Source organism: Caretta caretta, chromosome 15 (genome assembly GCF_965140235.1).
Source record: "Caretta caretta isolate rCarCar2 chromosome 15, rCarCar1.hap1, whole genome shotgun sequence".
Lineage (NCBI taxonomy): Eukaryota > Metazoa > Chordata > Testudines > Cheloniidae > Caretta > Caretta caretta.
The window spans coordinates 30,667,393-30,687,336 of NC_134220.1; the positions used below are offsets into that span (position 1 = coordinate 30,667,393).

Here is a 19,944-nt window from a genome sequence, read left to right on the forward strand (position 1 = left end):
AAAAAGAGTGACAAATATTAACATTATGGGATTTTATATGTTGTTGTTTAAATCTAACCTGGGACAACTGTCTACAGTATTGACAGTTCCTTTGTAAATGCTGAGTGCAAAGTATCTTTTAGACGTGGAAGAGCAGAGAGCCAAAAATAAGGGGCATCTCAAAATATCTGTTGACTTAGGGATTTGTTGCATATGTAACAAACTGGCTATAGTGTGCGCCAAATGCAAAGTGAACCAGGAGCTGTGCTGCAAAGTTGGCACAGTGTTCTAATTGTTTTTAAATAGTCTGCAGTGTCAAAAGCAGCTGGTTAACCTAAGTACCATTACTAATTAAAGAGAACCAGAATCAGTGCGGAATGCAAGATCACTGCAGCCTTACAAGGGCAGATTTAGGTCTTTAACAGTTCCTGGAGCCAGAATGTAATGTAGTCAAAGAAATAATCAGAGCCAAGATGGAAGTGGTCTCTGCCAATATTTCAGCACAAAATTAAAGTTTGGAGACACGCTGATACCTTGGAAAATGCTTAAACTGTAGATAGATTATTAATAATAAATTAATTGTTTAGCCACTGCTGTTTACCTAATTTAGAGAGCTGATGGTGAAATTCTGGGTCATGACTGGGGAAACAGCAGGGGACTGGTTTTAGTTCTGGCTTTACCCTTACACATGCTACAAAAGCTGAGTATCTAAGTTTCACCAGCCACTGAGGTTTTATATTTTTGGTATGTTTCATGGCATGCTGTGCTGTACACAAGCCTATTCTAATCTGACCTTCCAACTTTCTGTGAACATTAATTAATTAATATAATTGCCCATATTTGAAGGCATGCAAGAACTGAGAGTTGAAAGCAGCTTTTGGGAAAATTTAATTTAAATATCTAGAATTTTGTTTGCACTGTGGGTAGAAAAAGTGGGGATTGTTATTTCTTTGCACACAGTTGCGAATTTGTAAGTTGTAGGTGGAATAAATGTTAATAAAAGAAAAATGGGTATCCAACAATGTCTGAATAATATAGTCACTTGCTCTACTGTGCTAATTAGTCATACTGTTCCATTTAGAAATGCATGTTCGTGGAAAGTGTTTTCTGGAATTGCAGACCCTTGACAAATCCAGGGTGACTTCAGCATGAGATAATCACCTTGTGCAGTACTACTTGTTGTGTGGAATAATTCCTTACTTAGCTAAAGAGACTTCTGTACAGAAATGTTTGGAGCCTGGAAACTTGACATTCTCGAGATTTATAGAGTGGCAAGCATTGTACTTCAGAGAAAAAGCTTTAGAGAAAGCTTGTGTAGATTGACCAAAGGGGAAGTAAACAAAGCATGCATGTAACCAAAACAATGTCTTTAATTGAATTGAGAAGCACATATAAGAAGTTGCTAGCACAATGTATTTTGGTAGGCCCTGAATCAGTAAAAACAAGTTAACATTTCTCTTCTGTGTTTGGAAGATCTCTTCAGTATCAACACACTTTTATGGTACGCCATTCTCATAATTAATTCCATATATTATTAGCTTTACAGTGAAGGTGTTTTCCATCTTCTCTTAAATTCTATTTTTAATAATTGTGTGCTTCTTGCACAGATGATGTATTTGCTTGGATCAGTGTTTTTCATAACTTAAAAACATAAATGGTTACCCCATGGCTCTTCCAGTACGGAAAATCACAGCTTTCAAAATCCTCTTCATTTATATCTTTGAAGCTTTGTTGCATTTTGGTTGGCTGTTGTAGTGGAGTCCTTTCAAGATCAGTTACATCTTTTTGCTAACTGGAATGGGAGGGGAAAGCAATCCATGTAGGAAGGTAGACACTGCCAGGATCAGTCCTGTCGCTGGCAGTGGCAAGTGGCGGATGTTTCTGAGGAAGGCGTTATGCTTCCAGTCCATATAGTGCAGTATAGGTTAGAATGCCCTAACCAGGGTCATATTTACTCAGATACTGAAATACTCCTGCATCTGATCTGCCTGCATTAGTCCTCGTTCATTATTTTTACTGGTAAAGATGAACTTGCTGCTGGGAAGGAGACTGAGACCATGAATTAAAGTCCACATCATGCATTTAATTTTAAATTTAAACACAAGCATGGAGTACACGTTGTGCTTCATCTGCTGCTTGAGATTGAATTCATTTCCCCCCCTCATCTTTGAAGTAGCAATAAGATACTGCTTCTACTCTAGTTCTACAGACTAGTTCCACAGTTTGAGAGCACCACTCTATTAAAAGATTGCCGTTTCATTCTCACTATATGTTTGCTTATAGACAGGAATAGATTCTCTTGTACACCAACTATTTTTAACTAATAAACTAGTTAACATTCTCATATGTAATGATGATAGCATGAGTTACGGAGGTGTCCTGAAATAGATAAATATGACTCTGTTGTGCATAAAACAGTGATGAAGATAATACATTTTTCTATAAAACAGAGCAAAAGAGGTTCTCTAATTTCTGTTTCTAGAGAGAGAATTTTGTAATATTTGTGCTACCATAATAAAGCAGTGGAAACACCTGATAGAGGAAATATTTGAGCTTTTTATGAGCTTGTAAAGTATTTTCAGTTAGTTACTGAGGTACAAGCGCTAACATGGATGTCTCTTCCCCACCAGTGAGGATGTCCTCCTGAGAATGCCAAAGGAAATTAAAGTATATGACAAATGGATAGTTAACAACACGTTTTAATTACTTGAGTGAGGTGATTCACTGCAATAATTTTAATTTACCCCTGTTTATTTCAGTTTGGTGTATCTTGATCTGTTTAAAGCTTATTTAATAGTAATTATACAGACCTAAACAGTACCAGCTGTGCAGCTAAAAGACAAAATGAATTAGAGTCTTGGAAACAGTTACATATATGCTTTAAAGCAGGGGTTCACAACCTTTTTCATTCTGAGGCCCCCCCAACATGCTATAAAAACTCCAAGGCTCACCTGTGCCACAACAACTGGTTTTCTGCATATAAAAGCCAGGGCTGGCGTTACAGGGTAGCAAGCAAGGCAGTTGCCTGGGTCCCCATTCCACAAGGGCCCCTGCGAAGCTAAGTTGCTCAGGCTTTGGCTTCAGCACTGGGTGGCAGGGCTCAGGGCCCCAGGCTTTAGCTCCATGCAGCGGGGCTTCAGCTTTCTGCCATGGGCCCCGGTGAATCTAACACTGGCCATGCTTGGTGGACCCCCTGGAACCTGCCTGTGGCCCCTCCAGGGGCCCCTGGATCCTTGGTTAAAAACCACTGCTTTAAAGGACTTTTTATAGACAAACTATAGAAGCTTCAGTTGCTTGTTCTGGGACTACTTCCTTTCAACACCTAATTGTTTAAGACATTTTACTTAGTTTTGTTTCCATTAATTACATTCTGGTAATAATTAGTTCTTGCATATGTGGGAGTAGTACACTATTATGTCTAGTTATGTGTTCATGTGTGTGAAATTCCCCAGTGTGCAATGTGGGCTGCTGTGTCTTCCTCCAGGCTCTGCTTACACAGCCACTAGCATGTAAAATCACTCTGGGCTGAATAAAATGAATCCATCCATGAATTACATACAGGGCAACACCCGCATATCCCCAGTCCGAGTGTCGCTGCCCCAGAAAAGTGCAATTTACACTGTTCATGTCCCTCCTGGACAGTGTAAGCTCGTAGTCATGTCATTGCAACAATGGATAATGATTGTTTTAAAGAAAAAGCTATGTAAATATAGGAACGCTCTTTCTCTATAGGTTGAGTTGTTTTTCAAAGCTCAGAAACAGTATTTGACCTCTATGATGAGAACATACTTAAACAAACCTCCCAATATTTGCTGTGTTAAGGGATGGTCTCCATGATGTGGGGACTTACTTTTGCTAATACAATTTCATTTTGGTTACAACCTAAAAGTAATTAGTGTTTATGACCAGCTTTGGGAAATCTGAGATGTAAAATACTTTAAGTGCAATAACCATATGTAAGTTACTAATTATATCAGTATTACAGATCAGTAATAATTCTCAGTTTATACTAAGCAATGACCCTCAGACATAGAACTTTTCACTGCTCTTGTGAAGCCTGTACACTTACAAATATAAACTAATGCCTTCAGGAGGAATTTAAGGAGATTAGTCACACAGTAATCATAACTTTATTACTCTTTCATGCAAACAGCTGTAGGAATAGCCTTGGCATCCACACAACCATGCAATTCTAGGCTTGATTAGGGTGGTTAAATGACCCAGAGTAGTGAAGTTTTGTCTCTAAAATACATGGTTTAAAAAAAAAATTAAAAGCAAGGCTGAAAGGGAAGAGAACAAGGAAAGCATAATAAAAAGAATGAAGAATCAGCTTTCCCTGGTAGACAGAAACACTTTATTTGTAAAAGGCACCAATCACATCGTGCTGATGCTGTCTTTATTTGCCTTTCACATTTATGATCTAAAGTTTAATATTAGGTCTTTTATCTAATATTAAAGTCATAATCTAAAATATTAACTGATTCCTGGCAAGATACATAATATTGTATTACCTTATTGTATGCAAGAGAGAAGCATTGTTAATTAACATGATATAGTTAGAATAATCCTTCAGACATTACTGGCCCTATTGTCTGTTAGGACTGAGCATATGAAGAAGACGGAAATCCACATGGCAATACCCACTTTTCCTTTTCCGAAATTTAAAATGAGCTCTAATTCTTAATGTGTTCTGAAGCTTGCTTTTACAAGTATTTTTTTCAATTGTTCTTAAAATGACTAAGATCATGTTAAGATTTTCAAAGATCTTACTTGTTAGTTAATGAAGCTCTTTCACAGAGTGATACTAGTTCAGAATATGGAAATGAAATAAAAATTCAACCCCCAAATAAGGCTGTGTTATTAAGTCATGCTTCCTAGTTAACTAGGAGAGGCAGGTAAAAGAATGCTTTTTGTAGTACTGATTGTCACAAAGTCATGCATAACTAAATTGAACTAGACAGGGTGGATTTGATTTAAATCATGATTTAAATCTGTGACAGGGTCAGGCCTGATGGCTACAGGAGAGTGAGAGAAGGCAGATATATTAGCCCCAGGTTAACTAGGTCCCTTTTCCCTGGGTAAGGTAACAGGGAAGGTTCCAGAACAATCAAGAATCTTCTGGAGACAATTAAGACAGGCTGATTAGAACACCTGCAGCCAATCAAGAAGCTGCTAGAATCAATTAAGACAGGCTAATTAGGGCACCTGGGTTTAAAAAGGAGCTCACTTCAATTTGTGGTGCATGTGTGAGGAGCTGGGAGCAAGAGGCACTAGGAGCTGAGAGTGAGAATGCGTACTGTTGGAGGACTGAGGTATACAAGCATTATCAGACACCAGGAGAAAGGTCCTATGGTGAGGATAAAGAAGGTGTTGGGAGGAGGCCATGGGGAAGTAGCCCAGGGAGTTGTAGCTGTCATACAGCTGTTCCAGGAAGCACTCTAGACAGCTGCATTCCACAGGGCCCTGGGCTGGAACCCGTAGTAGAGGGCTGGCCCGGGTTCCCCCCAAACCTCCCAACTCCTGGTCAGACACAAGAGGAGTTGACCTGGATTGTGGGTTCACGAAAACGGCCAAACTGAGGGCTGCCGTGAAGCTCCAAGGTGAGCAAAACTGCCAATAAGCGCAAGACCCACCAAGATAGAGAAGGAACTTTGTCACAAATCAAATTGATTTAAATCATGATTTAAATCACTAGCCAGGAAGACTCTATTTAATCATGGTTTTCTACATAGAAGTGCATTCTTGTTGGTTGTTATAACCTTAATATATATTCTTCACAACTCAGAGATAGATGTAGGTTTCATTTTTAGAAGGTACACATACATTTTTAAACAGCAATTTATTTTGAAAACTTTTCAGATTAGTTTTACAGCTATATCAGAAAATGAATGATTGTTTGGTTATTTCATTTACTAAAGGTAATTGAAGCAGATATTTCTGAAGTCATTGGGAGGTGAATGATCTCCAATTCAATAGATTCATCATTAATATTTGGAGGATTTTCTTGTCATGCTGTATTAGGAGGAGAACATCACCAGACAGACATTTAAATTGTTTTATTTAACTAAAACAACAACATTAAGTATTCTGGATTTTTTTTTCAACAGAAAACCTATAATATTTTAACAAAAATCATATGTCCTTCACTTCTCACATTTATCTTCAGACTTCTTCTTTTCCGGATCTATTCTGCCCCCAACAATCTTCTATTCATTGAACCTTTTGAAACTTTGCACTTTTAGAGAGAGGTAAGGGATTGACTATGTGTACACACATTTGCAGAGGGACAACAGAGTTGAGGTCTGTTATTTCTCACCTCTCTATTATTTATTTAAAAACATTTTTGCTGTTAGCAAGCATGTTACCTCTGGAGAGATAAATCCAGTTTGAGAACTGCAAAACTAAGCGTGTCTGATGGTATCTTCTAGACTGAGCACTGAGCCCCATTGGGTCGATAGAAAGATTAACCTAAATAATCTATACAGAAGCCCCTGGAACTGCATATGATTGGGTCCCTAATCCATGAACTATTGGAACTCATTTACAAAACTTTTCTTAAACATTACATGAATATATTGTCTCATACCATAGAATTTATAATCTGTATTCCATGATGAGATATCTTCGAGTTATAATATATCTTTATCTTTAGATATTATTTTTTTCTCAAAAAGCATTTTATCAAAAAAATCCAATTTAAACCAAAAAAATGTTTTGTTTTTTTTAAATCATTGATCTTTATCCACTCTGGAACTAGAAGTGGCAAGTCATGTTTAATGTTCCAGTGTGCTAAGTCTCTATTTACCTATTTATTAAAGAACTTCACAAAAATAGTCAGAATTTCAAATAATGTTTAATATGATTTTAGTTATTCTCAGTCATACTCATTACAATCGATGATGTCACGTATTTCTTTTTTTTACTGTAATAGTTGTGTGCTTGATTAACATTACAGAAATCTAAAATCCACAGAGTATCTTGCTCTAGAAGATTTTGCTATTCATTTGTTTTGTTGTTCTGTATAGATTTACTAATTCAAACCTAAAATACTGCTATTGCCCTACAAGTAAATATTCCATACAAAATGCTTTACCTCACCCTTATTCTGACACCTTCTCTCCCTCCCTCTCCCCCCGCAAAAAAAAATATAATAAAAGCATGAGGAAGGTAAAATAGTCACAGTAGGACATAAAGTAAAGAGACAAGATATTCTTTCTCTTGTGTCCACCATTTTGTTGCTGCTCTGATGAATGTTTATTTGTGAAGCTCTGGTTAGTGTGGTCTCAGCGCTTCTGGTGTAAATTTTTTTTGTCTGATGTTTACATCTGTCACATACGCACATTGTATGCATTGTTGTTGTAGCCATGTTGGTCCCATGACGTTAGAGAGACAAGTTCGATGAGGTAGTATCTGTTGTTGTACCAATTTCTGTTGCTGAGACAGACAAACTTTCAGGCTTTCACAGAGCTCATCTTTGGTCTAGGAAATGTCCTCAGAATGTCAGAGCTAAATCCAAAGTAGGATAGGTAGTTAACACATACTTCAAGAGACCATTCAGTGAGAAGTGGCCCATTAACACTTGAACAGTCATGGGGTGGGGGAAAGCTGGGGTATTGCGGGTTACAGATTGCTGCAATAAACTATAAATCCAGTGTCTTTATGCAGTCAATTTTTAGTATCTAGCAGAGTTATGAATTTAAGTTCCCAGGCTCATCTTTTGAAAGTGTTGTGCAGGTTTCCTTTGAGGATGAGGACTGAGAGGTCAGATATGGAGTGATCACTTTGTGAAAAGTGTTTACCCACTGGTGATAGGGTCTTTTCGTCTTTTGTCACGTTTCTTTTGAGAGCACAGTAATTGTCTTTTTTTCACCCACATAGTTGTTGGGGCATTTAGTTATTTTTTAGGCCTTGTCTACACTATGAAGTTTTGTCCGCAAAAGTTATGCCACTTTAATTAAAACCACTGTTGCATGTCCACACTAGCTTCTTGTGTCGTCCCGGTGCATCCACACTAACAGCTCTTGCATCGACACAGAGAGCAGTGCACTGTGGTAGCTATTCCACTGTGCAACTGGCCACAGGGTGCTTTGGGAAGGGTTTGCAGTGCCTCATAGGACAGGAACAGCATCACATGACACAGGTTTCTCAATCCCATCCTTGCAGGGGCATCCAAGTAGATTGTCAGCTGCTTTTCACCCAACTGAAGGGGTGGGGGGAGAGGAGAGTGGTGTGTCTGGGGCGGGGAAGACAGCAGGCTGACTGATCTATTCTGAGGTGGGGGAGGGGGTCACCTTCCCACCCCCACATCAGCCCCTTGCTCTGCTCGGCACACTGGTCTCTCCTGAAGCAGCCTGCTCTGCCTGCCTGCTTATGGCTCTGTGATTTCCTCCGAGTTCTCCCACAGCCTCCTCATCTGTGGGGAGCGACATCCCGAGCTGCTCTGGGAGCAATCCGTGCTGAGGCTTGTCAAAGCAGCGCAGCAGTCCTGTCCCTGCAGCAGCAGTCTGCCTGCCGCTGTGCTCCAGTGCAGGGTGGAACAGGAGCCTTCCACATTAACGATTTGCTTTTTGTTCCCCCAACGGAGCCGCACGCTCAGCTGTCAGATACTTCCCGGAACTTTGAAAAGGGAGGGGCGCATGTCTGCAGGGCAGCAGAGATCAAACCGGTGAGCAGAGCGGTCCCAGCAGGCATTGTGGGATACAGGGGGAAGCCAGTTCTGTCGACAGAACAAACAGCAGAGTCTGCACTGATGCTTTGTTGCTTTAACTTTGACACAAAAAGCTTTATGCTTCTTGTTGAGGTGGTTTTGTTTTGTCGACAAAACAGCAGTTTTGCCACCAAAAGTAGCGTTGTAGTGTGGACACCTCCCCTGTTTCGTCGGCAAAAGGCAATTTTTCCCGACAAAACTTTGTAGTGTGGACAAAGCCTTAGTTTAGTTGTTATTGGGCCATAAATGTATTGTGAAAATCCCTGTGACTGGACAGGTTTAAGACTAGAAACAGGTTGTCGTGGCTCAATCCAAGTGACATGATGAAATGCAGTGTCAATAATATGTATTTTGAAGAAGGAGAAATCCTATTTCCCCCAATAAGTCACATTGGTTCCTTTTGTGGCATTGTGTTGTGCTTTGTTTGTTTGTTACACATTCTTCTTACCAAGGTCTAAATAGTATTTTTCTGTCATTGTGAAACAGCCCGCTGGAAGCTATGTCAGGAAAATATACAGAAGCTGCTCGTTTGTCAGTTAAATATGCATTTCATAATCTTCCTGGAAGGACTGCACCAGAGAGAGAGAGACATTAACTAAAATGCTAGCTTGTGATAGAAACAAAAAACAAGGAAACTTTAAAGTGAACATCCATTCCTTGTCTCCATACTTGCACCTTTCCTTTTCATGGTGAATTACAGTTATGATCTTAACTTTGAAGCCCTTGGACATGTAGTTTGTTAGTTTGATAGAACCTTAGTATTCCTTATACATACTTATTTCTGCTGTTCTTTTGAATTGATTATTCCAGAATTTCCATCTTGAGCAATGGACATTTGACTTCCATATGTTACATGCTGTCATTGTTGATTGTGAAAATCTGACACAGTTAAACCATTACGCGGACAAATTTGGGATATTTCACATACATTTGGCATGGTCAGCAAAACTTGTCCCATGTACTGGTCTTCCAGTTTTTTTCTAGAAATAGAGTGGGAATTAGTATACACATGACACCCTACGTCAAACATCTGAAGGCTCTGCTGTCCTAAAACGTCACTCGATTTTTGTTTTGGTAGCTCTTGTTTTGTTTGAAAGTAGAATCTAGAATTTCCTTGAAATGCATTTTCTAACATCTTGGAATTGATGACCTTTAAATCCTATTATCAGTCATAGTGTATCTCCTTTGATGTCAGGATTTTTGAGAATCTTCAAAAGTATATATGGGAATGTCAAATGTGGAAACTTACTTTGGTTTTGTCTAAGAATAGAAACTTGTATAACAGTTAAAATAACTAAAACTAACCTTAAAACATTATTTCTCATGTAATTCATGTAGAAAACTATAGACGGATGAATAGATCTTTGAAGCTTTTCTTTGATACTCTGGGTTAATCATTATCTGTTATGAATGTTTCATAATGTAAGAAAGGTCACTGAGCAAAAAGTAGTTTTTTAAAATTTGTGAACAAAAATAGCACATGGCAAATATTCTAGAAGTCTTAAGATTTATAGCGCCTGCATTTATAATGTCATCTCTGTTCACAGCTTTCTGCTGCTCAGCTGCTGCATTTTAATGTACGGTAGTGTCTCTGGCGGTTTGCTAAAATGTCCATTCACTGAAATGTTTCTATCGCAGTTCTAGGGAAGGGTTAAAATCAGTAAGTACACGTGACATATGCAAACTATGAATCATTCCAATAGATCTGTTCAACTCTCCTGCCTGCCCAGGCAGCAGGCAGATGCTGTTCCCTTGGTTGCCATGGCAATCCTGCCTGTACTATAATAAAGCCCAGCCCAGATCCTTCCTTAGGCAGACCTCTGCGGCTGTTTCACCTAGCTCATTGTTTTTCCTCTAGAGGAGGAGGAGAGAAAGGGAAGGAACTGACTGAACAGATTAGGATACCAAAGGCAGCAGCAGTTTTTCATCTGCTTATAGCCTCTCGAGCCTTATTCAGGGAGAATTCAGAGCATGGTAGGCTCTTGATTTGTAAGATTCAGATGGGCTTGCAGGCTGCTGTGCTAGCCAACAACATCCTCAAGAGTGTGTTTCCTAGTGGTATAGAGAGAGGAGCGAAAGTGTGTAGCGACTTGTAATGGGGTGGAGAAAGTCTCTCTGCTGACTACTTGTACAGCAGTTTATCATTCCCTGCTACATTCCTCCGTTCCGAAGCCCCCTTCCAAGAAGAGAGCTGATGTCATCCAGAAGATCTTTTGGCAGGCTCTGAGCAGCCGGCAAGTCCAGTCTTGAAGGCAGCAGACTTAACACAGTTCCCCTTCAGCTTCATTTTGCCTGACTATCTTGGGATTTGTGTGCCTCCGGAAATGAAAATCTCCTAACATGGTTCTGAGGATTAAGTGTGACCTGTGAGAAGGGGATTCTGTGATCACGGATACCTGGCTTCGTAGTAAAAGACTTGGATTTATTGGTCAGAAGACCGTATCACTTTGTCCAGTGAATGGATTGTATGAAAGAATCAGAAATCTGTGAAACATACTGTTGCCTGAAAGCCTGCCGGGCAAGAAGAATAAGATTCCTTCTAGAATTCTAATATTAAAAATATACATATGTCTTGGCTTTAAAAGGAGCTGTGTTTTTTCCTGTTCTGCAATGAGAAAGTAAGAGAACAATTCTATGCTTGTAAATAGACAAACTGTTTTCAAGTAACTATTTTCAGAAGTTAAACCTTAATTTTCTTTTGTTTACATGGCTGATAAAAAAATTAAATTTATTTTGATGAGGTTCTTTGGTAATTGGAAATCTGATTTGTAAGTAAGAAGATATGCCTTTTTATTTCTTTATTTGAGAAATACCAACCTCCACCACATATACCTTCTGTTATTTAAAAATACTGACGTCAATGTTTTAGTCTAGTGCTATTTATTTACACTAGACTGTCAAAAATATTTTATAGACTATTTTTCTGCAAAACAAACAGCGCTGTGAGGAGTATAGAGAATTAAAAAGAATAAATTGACATTGAATATTGATCCCCTCTTTTTTTTTTTTTCTCCCCCTGGAACAATGGATTACCTTGGAGACAAACTGACAGTGGCACAAACTCACATGACCCAGTGGATGGGGACAGTGCGTAGATCCTTACAGGAGGCACTAAATTTAGTCACAACTGCAGTTGCTCATGAACGGACTAGCGGGGAGGGTGGAAGCAGAACTCCCTTCAAGCGAACCTCCTCCTTCAGGCATTTTGCATCCCGGAGCAGAGAATCATTTCGAAGGTTTTCAGTGCGGAGTCAGCAGAGGTTCTCCTCCCTGAGGAAGAGGCAAGCCAGTTCAGAGCCACCAGACCTTGTAAGCAATGCCCCCTTTTTAGTTCTCCAAAGGTAGATAACTTTTATGATAAAAATTAAGGAAGTTTTTCACGGCAGCATCTTGGCCAGGAACAGTGATCTGTGTCATGTCAGCTTTTCAGTTTAAAAATATTTTCCAAAACACTGGTAATGCTGCCTGTTTGTAAATGAGCTGGGCTTTTTCTGTAGTGTAAATAGAAATTTCCATTAACTCTCATTGGTCAAAGATAATTTATACAAGTTTTTGACAAAAAACTAACTTTGGTGTTCTCTTAAAACTAAGATAGGACAAAGATCTAGTCTGTAATTGGCAAAAGTTAGTCCGAAGCTGCTTTGTATTTGGTATGCAGATGGGGAACACATTTGCCCAGTGTAGCTTCTTACTTGATGTGTACATCTGTTCTTTTCATTTTTAATGACAGTGTTTTAGGTGAAATAATTAATGTAGACTGGTAAAAAGAATCAAGGTGCTATCACCTTGCAGCTAATAGTAAACCAATAATATTGGCCAATAAGGGACTAAAAGCTTGTTTGTTCTTACATAATAATTAATTTTTTAGTATTATGAAATACAGAATTTATGGCCCACACTGGAATCTTCAGGGCATAATTTAATGAGAGCATGTGAGGATGGTCTGGCTTGCTCTCCATACACTATGACTTTGGGTCAGGTGGAACCATTTTTTGATTAAATGTCTTTTTCTTTTGTGGGGTTATCTTCAGAAAATGCACACTTTCTTCTTAAATAACTAACAAGACAAGGTGATAAGAGAAATGCATACTGCATAGGGAAGAGTTTTTTATGCATATGAGGGGATAAGAACTCTCCAGGCCACATAAAAGGTCAATTTGAGACTCTCTGAAGTGGTATGGCGATTGGGGATCCTGCTCTTGTTCCTACCTAGCAGATTTCTGCCAGGCTTAGTTGACAAATCACCGTAAATTGTTTGGGCAAAAGGTAAACCTCTGTAGTTCATAATCTGTATCTATGCATTGTAAAGCCACAAGGTTTCAGGTAGTTCCAACTGCTCTTTTCCTAGTGAACTAAAAGAAAAGGTAGAACACCCAGCTCATTCTAATGGTTAAATGAGCCAAGTCACTTTTAAACATATGTTTTTATTGGGAAGGAATTTAATAAATGGCTACAAACATTTAAAGAATAGTTCAACAAATTGTAAAGCAGACTTCTGATTTAGGGCTTGCTTTTGCACCATTGAAAGAAGGGAGTTTTACCTTGATTTCAATGGGAGCAGGATCAAGCCCTTCATTTCTAGTGTCTAGATAAACCATGAATGGCCCTATCATGTGAACTTGTTCAGAATTTTTTTTAGAAAGCAATATGCCTTCCTAAAGCCTAGAGGCATGGATAGAGTTGATGGGGGCTAATTAGGATTTGTTCATCGTGTGCTTTATGTAAAGCATGCATTCCTCAGAAAGGTGTGGCATCTGCACACACAAATCCTGCTAATATTTCATCAGCAATAAAACTAAAAAACTTTATTGGTCTGACTTGTTATTCATTTACTGTTTGGCAGCTCAGGTAAAGAAACTGAAAAAGATGTGTTGTCAAAGAAGCACAAAAGCAGGAAAGAGGCAAGTTTAGTTGGAAACAAATGTAATGGGCCGGGGGGGAAGCACCTCATGGGAAATTGTGACAATACACAATTAGAGTTGTCAAAATGAAAAACAATTTAAAATTATCGTGCGAAAGTGATACAAATATATGGTTTCAGAAATAGAAAGGAATGGAGTCTGCCTCTTGCTTAACAGGTCATTTAGAAGTAACACAGCAAAACTTCCCACTGCTTACAGCGTAGAAAATCTTCCTGAAAGGTAGGGTGGCCTTTGAACTTACTGCTCATGCAGGTAGGCACCAGAGCCACTTTAGGTCTGAATCCTGCAAACATTTATGTATGTGTTTAACTTTAAGTATGTGAGTAGTTTAACTGAAATAATATCAATATTTTCAAAGTTAAGCATTTGCATGATTCAGTTTAACCAAAATAGCCTAGGGATATAGGGACTTAGAATTACAAGCTTCGTTTTGATTGTTGTCATCCTAAAACAATTCTTAAAAATAAAAGTCCCTACATAATGGAGTTTATATTCAGTATGATTCAGTATCTGGCTGTACTTTCACAGCAATTTTATCTTTCTGACTGGGGCTAAATATTGCTCTGGCATGCAGGAGTGAAATTAGGAAGGCCAAATCACACCTGGAGGTGCAGCTAGAAAGAGATGTTAAGAGTAACAAGAAGGGTTGCTTCAGGTATGTTAGCAATAAGAAGAAAGTCAAGGAAAGTGTGGCCCCCTTACTGAATGAGGGAGGCAACCTAGTGACAGAGGATGTGGAAAAAGCTAATGTACTCAATGCTTTTTTTGCCTCTGTCTTCATGAACAAGGTCAGCTCCCAGACTGCTGCACTGGGCAGCACAGCATGGGGAGGAGGTGACCAGCTCTCTGTGAAGAAAGAAGTAGTTCGGGACTATTTAGGAAAGCTGGACAAGCACAAGTCCATGGGGCCGGATGCGCTGCATACGAGAGTGCTAAAGGAGTTGGCGGATGTGATTGCAAAGCCATTGACCATTATCTTTGAAAACCCATGGCGAGCGGGGGAGGTCCCGGATGACTGGAAAAAGGCTAATGTAGTGCCCATCTTTAAAAAAGGGAAGGAGGAGGATGCTGGGAACTACAGGCCAGTCAGCCTCATCTCAGTCCCCGGAAAAATCATGGAGCAGGTCCTCAAGGAATCAATTTTGAAGCACTTAGAGGAGAGGAAAGTGATCAGGAACAGTCAGCATGGTTTCACCAAGGGCAAGTCATGCCTGACTAATCTAATTGCCTTCTATGATGAGATAACTGGCTCTGTGGATGAGGGAAAAGCAGTGGACATGTTGTTCCTTGACTTTAGCAAAGCTTTTGACATGGTCTCCCACAGTACTCTTGCCAGTAAGTTAAAGAAGTATGGGCTGGATGAATGGACAATAAGGTGGATAGAAAGCTGGCTAGATTGTCGGGCTCAACGGGTAGTGATCAATGGCTCCATGTCTAGTTGGCAGCCGGTATCAAGTGGAGTGCCCCAAGAGTCGGTCATGGGGCTGGTTTTGTTCAATATCTTCATTAATGATCTAGAGAATGGTGTGGATTGCACCCTCAGCAAGTTTGCAGATGACACTAAACTGGGAGGAGAGATAGATACGCTGGAGGGTAGGGATAGGATACAGAGGGCCCTAGACAAATGAGAGGATTGGGCCAAAAGAAATCTGATGAGGTTCAACAAGGACAAGTGCAGAGTCCTGCACTTAGGATGGAAGACTCCCATGCACCGCTACAGACTAGGGACCGAATGGCTAGGCAGCAGTTCTGCAGAAAAGGACCTAGGGGTTACAGTGGATGAGAAGCTGGATATGAGTCAACAGTGTGCCCTTGTTGCCAAGAAGACCAATGGCATTTTGGGATGTATAAGTAGGGGCATTGCCAGCAGATTGAAGGATGTGATCGTTCCCTTCTAGTTGACACTGGTGAGGCCTCATCTGGAGAACTGTGTTCAGTTTTGGGCCCCACACTACAAGAAGGATGTGGAAAAATTGGAAAGCGTCCAGCGGAGGGCAACAAAATTGATTAGGGGACTGGAACACATGACTTATAAGGAGAGGCTGAGGGAACTGGGATTGTTTCGTATGCGGAAGAGAAGAATGAGGGGGGATTTGATAGCTGCTTTCAACTACCTGAAAGGGGGTTCCAAAGAGGATGGCTCTAGACTGTTCTCAGTGGTAGCGGATGATAAAACGAGGAGTAATGGTCTCAAGTTGCAGTGGGGGAGGTTTAGGTTGGATATTAGGAAAAACTTTTTCACTAGGAGGGTGGTGAAACACTGGAATGTGTTACCTAGGGAGGTGGTGGAATCTCCTTCCTTAGAAGTTTATAAGGTCAGGCTTGACAAAGCCCTGGCTGGGATGATTTAGTTGGGGATTGGTCCTGCTTTGAGCAGGGGGTTGGACTAGATGACCTCCTAAGGTCCCTTCCAATCCTGATATTTTATGATTCTATGAAATTGGAATTTATTTTAGTAACTCCATGAAATCACTTACAAATTTTTATTAAATACCAATGTAGTTAAAACTATGTGTAATCCAACATAAATGGATTAGTTGTTAATCATTTTTACAGTGGTTGTGTAAGTTTGCTGTTGATACTTTTTGTGCTGTACTTTCAAATGACAATGAAGATAAGCTTTTGCTTACTAGTTTGGGAGCTAGCTGTCCTCAGACTGGCACCCAATCCTTTCTAGGTGGAGTTGAATTCTTGTGTTCCACTGCAGTATAACGCTGATTGAATGCTCAGTGTTGTACAAGACACCAAGGAACTTGCAAAACTGAAGGTGAACTACATAGCCTGAAATTACAGTTTATCTAAGAATACCAATGCCCCCAAAAGTAGTTTGGGTGAAGTGGAAGACTGTGCAGTAATAATTTTTATCTTAAAAAAAATGTATCCACTCCTTCCCTTTGTGCCAATCCCTTCCATGAAAATCTCTGGACCTTCCTCATAGAATACCTATTAAAATATATTCCAGTGCATTAGGAGATGACAGGCTGATCTGTGAAATGATCACGTGTGTGTTTTCTTGCTATGTGAGTTGCCTCATGGTACCATTTTGAAGAATTTTAATAATTTTTCAGGTACATCATACTTAAAGGATTAGACTGGATGCTTCTTTTCCATAGTTTTATTTTTCCATATTTGCTAATTATTTTGTACTGAAATCAGTGATTTCTCTTTTATCTCCTGTGGAACCCTGCAGACATGTTTTCATGCAGAGTTTGTAATTCAATTTCCATGGCCACAGACTGATGTAACAAACACTGCATGATGGGCCAGGTCCTCCCCAGCCACCAGGAAGCTTCACAATGCTCTAATGATTTAATTTAGGCTTACTTGTCTCTTAAAAGATTTTCTAGCCTAGGGCAATCCACAGGTGACACCGTCTCAGTATTTCCTATACTTCCCCCTTCATGCAGCTAGAGCTCACATGTATCATTGCAGTAGTGCTAAATTGCACTAGAGGTCTAACCTAGCACAGAGAAGTCCCAGAATCAGGGAGTGGAAAGGTGACTTAAAATAACCTTCACCTCCTTGGACCACATGCTTCAGTTCTTGGCTTCAGCTGAGGATCAGGGGCAGTAACTTCTGTCTGGATCTTGCAGAAGCAGATACTGGGCTATGAGGGAGAATAACTAGAGAAACAGCTCAGGGAATAGACACACCATGATAGATCAACAAAATTGTTTTTGGTGTAAATGTTAGATTCTTCTATTGTGAAATCTCCTTTCCTCTCTTTGGTGCTTTTCTTTTCTGGTCCTTCCCTTTTCTTTGTTTACATCTCTTCAAAATTTCAGATTTAGTAATTTTGGCAGCACTAACTTCCTGACATCAGTCAAAATCTTGACATTCTTTGCTGTCTCTAGCTGCCCGGTGAAGAGGTTCTACTACAGATTTCTCAGGAAGGAAGTCTGGAAGGAAATGCCTAATTCAAAATCTAGTTTTTTAGTTTCAGAGTAACAGCCGTGTTAGTCTGTATTCACAAAAAGAAAAGGAGTACTTGTGGCACCTTAGAGACTAACCAATTTATTTGAGCATGAGCTTTCGTGAGCTACAGCTCACTTCATCGGATGCATACCGTGGAAACTGCAGCAGACTTTATATACACACAGAGAATATGAAACAATACCTCCTCCCACCCCACTGTCCTGCTGGTTTACATGAGGGTACAAGACCTTAAACAGAGCACATTGTGAGTCCAATTTTCAGTTTACAGCAATCATTTCTAATTTCAAAATATTATCATTTCAAACCTTTATTTCTAAAATAAAAACCAGCGGAATAGATGGCCTTGTGTGAGACCACTATTGGATAGCATGAACTTGAATCAACAGAATCTATATATAGATTGATTTATTTATTTTATTTGTTTTGTATTTTTTTGTGTGTGAACTGTTGTTTGTGCCAGGTCAGTCAAGTGATATAAGGACCCCAAATATGTTTTTAATTTATTATTTATATTACCATAGGTGCCCCAGGCATGGACCCCAGGACCCCATTGGGTTAGACACTGTTCAATCACAGAACAAAAAGATGGCCCCTAAATTCCAATCTAAGAATCCTTAAATCGCTATACATTTGTCATACCAAAGAGCCAGTTTCTACTAAGCTATAAACAATGCAAACGGCAATGCAAGATTATGATTGTAAATGTACAGTTTTGGCTTTATTCAGCAGAAAGCATTTCTAAGATGTTTGAGAGACTTTTTTCCTGTAGTACTTTTACTATTCCACATTTAATTTGTCCGCTAAGAGTTTACATTATCCTGTGATTTGCCATGGTTTCATCCAAAGCCAAAAGTATATTGGCTATGCCATATTTTCTACCTCCATTATTCCTTTCCCATAAAACCTGCTGCTTCTGCTACATCTATAATTTGGTCTCTGGTTATAACAAAAGCAGCAGTCACAGGTGTATTGTTTCCTTTCTTTCCAAGCCTCTCCCGCTTTTGGGGGAACACATTGGGTTGCCCCATTCTTAAGAATCTTGGAGGAAATACTGAGGATGTTCCTGGGCCTAAACTATGTTGCTTATGAAATGTTCCTGGGAATGTCAAAAGACACATCCCCTTTTGGGGGGATAAACAAAGCTGAGCTCCCAAAATGCAGTGTAAACAAGTAGTATCTTGAAGAACTGCATTGTCTTAATTTTCTGAGAGATAATTTTCAAACAAAAAACAGAAGCTGCAAAACTTGGCTATAGTCACTTGGATCTCAAATCATTGTTTTGTTAATTAAGTGGTTTTTATCTGTAGACATAAAATTACCCACAAGTTAGCAATAATCAGCTAGTTAATTTCCTACAAGCATCATGATAATAAAATGACAACATTTTGTGCATGTAAGTAAAATTTTATGTATATATGTTTTGTTGGCTTGGCTGCAGATCCTCTCAAAAGTGAATAGAATTGCACTTCAGTGGCTACCTTTCCTCCCTGAGAGGTTCTGAAGATAGGTGTTGGTCTTACCTGCTCCACTGGCTCTCTCATATAGTGTGCCATCTTCTCGCTCAATGGGTACGTGAAGTCAAAAGGGGAGACTGAGGGTGATTTAGCTTCCATTGAGAGATGTGGTGTTACTCAGTTCTTAATTTTTTTTTAACATACATTGCAGTTTCTCTACTTTTCCCAGTACTTGGCTCAAAGTGAGACTCAAATGACAGCAAGTTTGGCTGCTGCTATGTTTGTACTAATGTGTGGAAAACATCTTGAGGTTGTTGCAAGGATTATACTCACTCAGGTTAACAGTCTACAGATGCTTGTTCAACACCAACTGCTCTTAGATTTGTAGACTGTTGTGGAGACTAAGAAGCACTTTTAGTTAACTGTGTCCCTCTAAGCAGTCCCTGGGTGCATTTCAAGGTATTTGTGGTCTGTGTGGTTTGTATCTAGACAGTCTTTACAGCGCCTGATCAGTATCCCTACGTGCCACCTCAGAATCTGATTTACTGTTGGGCTTGAGCCAGCAGTTCTTAGACATGGGGGTCAGGGTATACTTCTTGGAAGTGACGCTTCTCTGGAATTTGCTCTTCTCCTTGATATGTCTAAGACAGATTTTGTTGACCTTTCAGGACCCTATATAAAGCGCATCTTTTTACCTTTGCCTCCTGCCTTAGGAAAGGATAATGGTGGGATATATTAAGATGTTTTGGAAGAAGTTCAGTTTATTTGACAGTGGCCCATATGTTTTGTTAAATGTGTACATGTTACCTTAGCCTTAGTTATATTTGAGCTGTATCTCTTTTGTCCCTTCATGTAGTTCTTCTGTTCTGCTCCTGTGATTGTTCCTTTTTACTCAAAGTTGATGTGGTCACATGGCAGCTTTTTTGTTTGGCTTTAATGCTAATGA

The 19,944-nt window shown here is 39.5% G+C and overlaps 2 protein-coding genes across 5 annotated transcripts in view; both read left to right on the forward strand.

Moving 5' to 3' along the window:
- The window catches only part of KIAA1671 (KIAA1671 ortholog), a 160,153-nt gene that overhangs the window by 84,173 nt on the left and 56,036 nt on the right, over positions 1-19,944 (forward strand). Inside the window, exon 1 of one of the 3 annotated variants that reach the window (XM_048821758.2) lies at positions 10,503-11,995. The exons of the other annotated variants lie outside the window; for them this stretch is intronic. Within the exon in view, the coding sequence (XP_048677715.1) occupies positions 11,711-11,995 (285 nt within the window). The 5' untranslated portion in view covers positions 10,503-11,710. Of the gene's footprint in view, positions 1-10,502; positions 11,996-19,944 lie in introns of those variants that run through there. 3 annotated transcript variants of the gene reach the window in all.
- CRYBB2 (crystallin beta B2) overlaps positions 1-19,944 on the forward strand; it is a 119,508-nt gene that overhangs the window by 15,530 nt on the left and 84,034 nt on the right. The window lies entirely within an intron of this gene.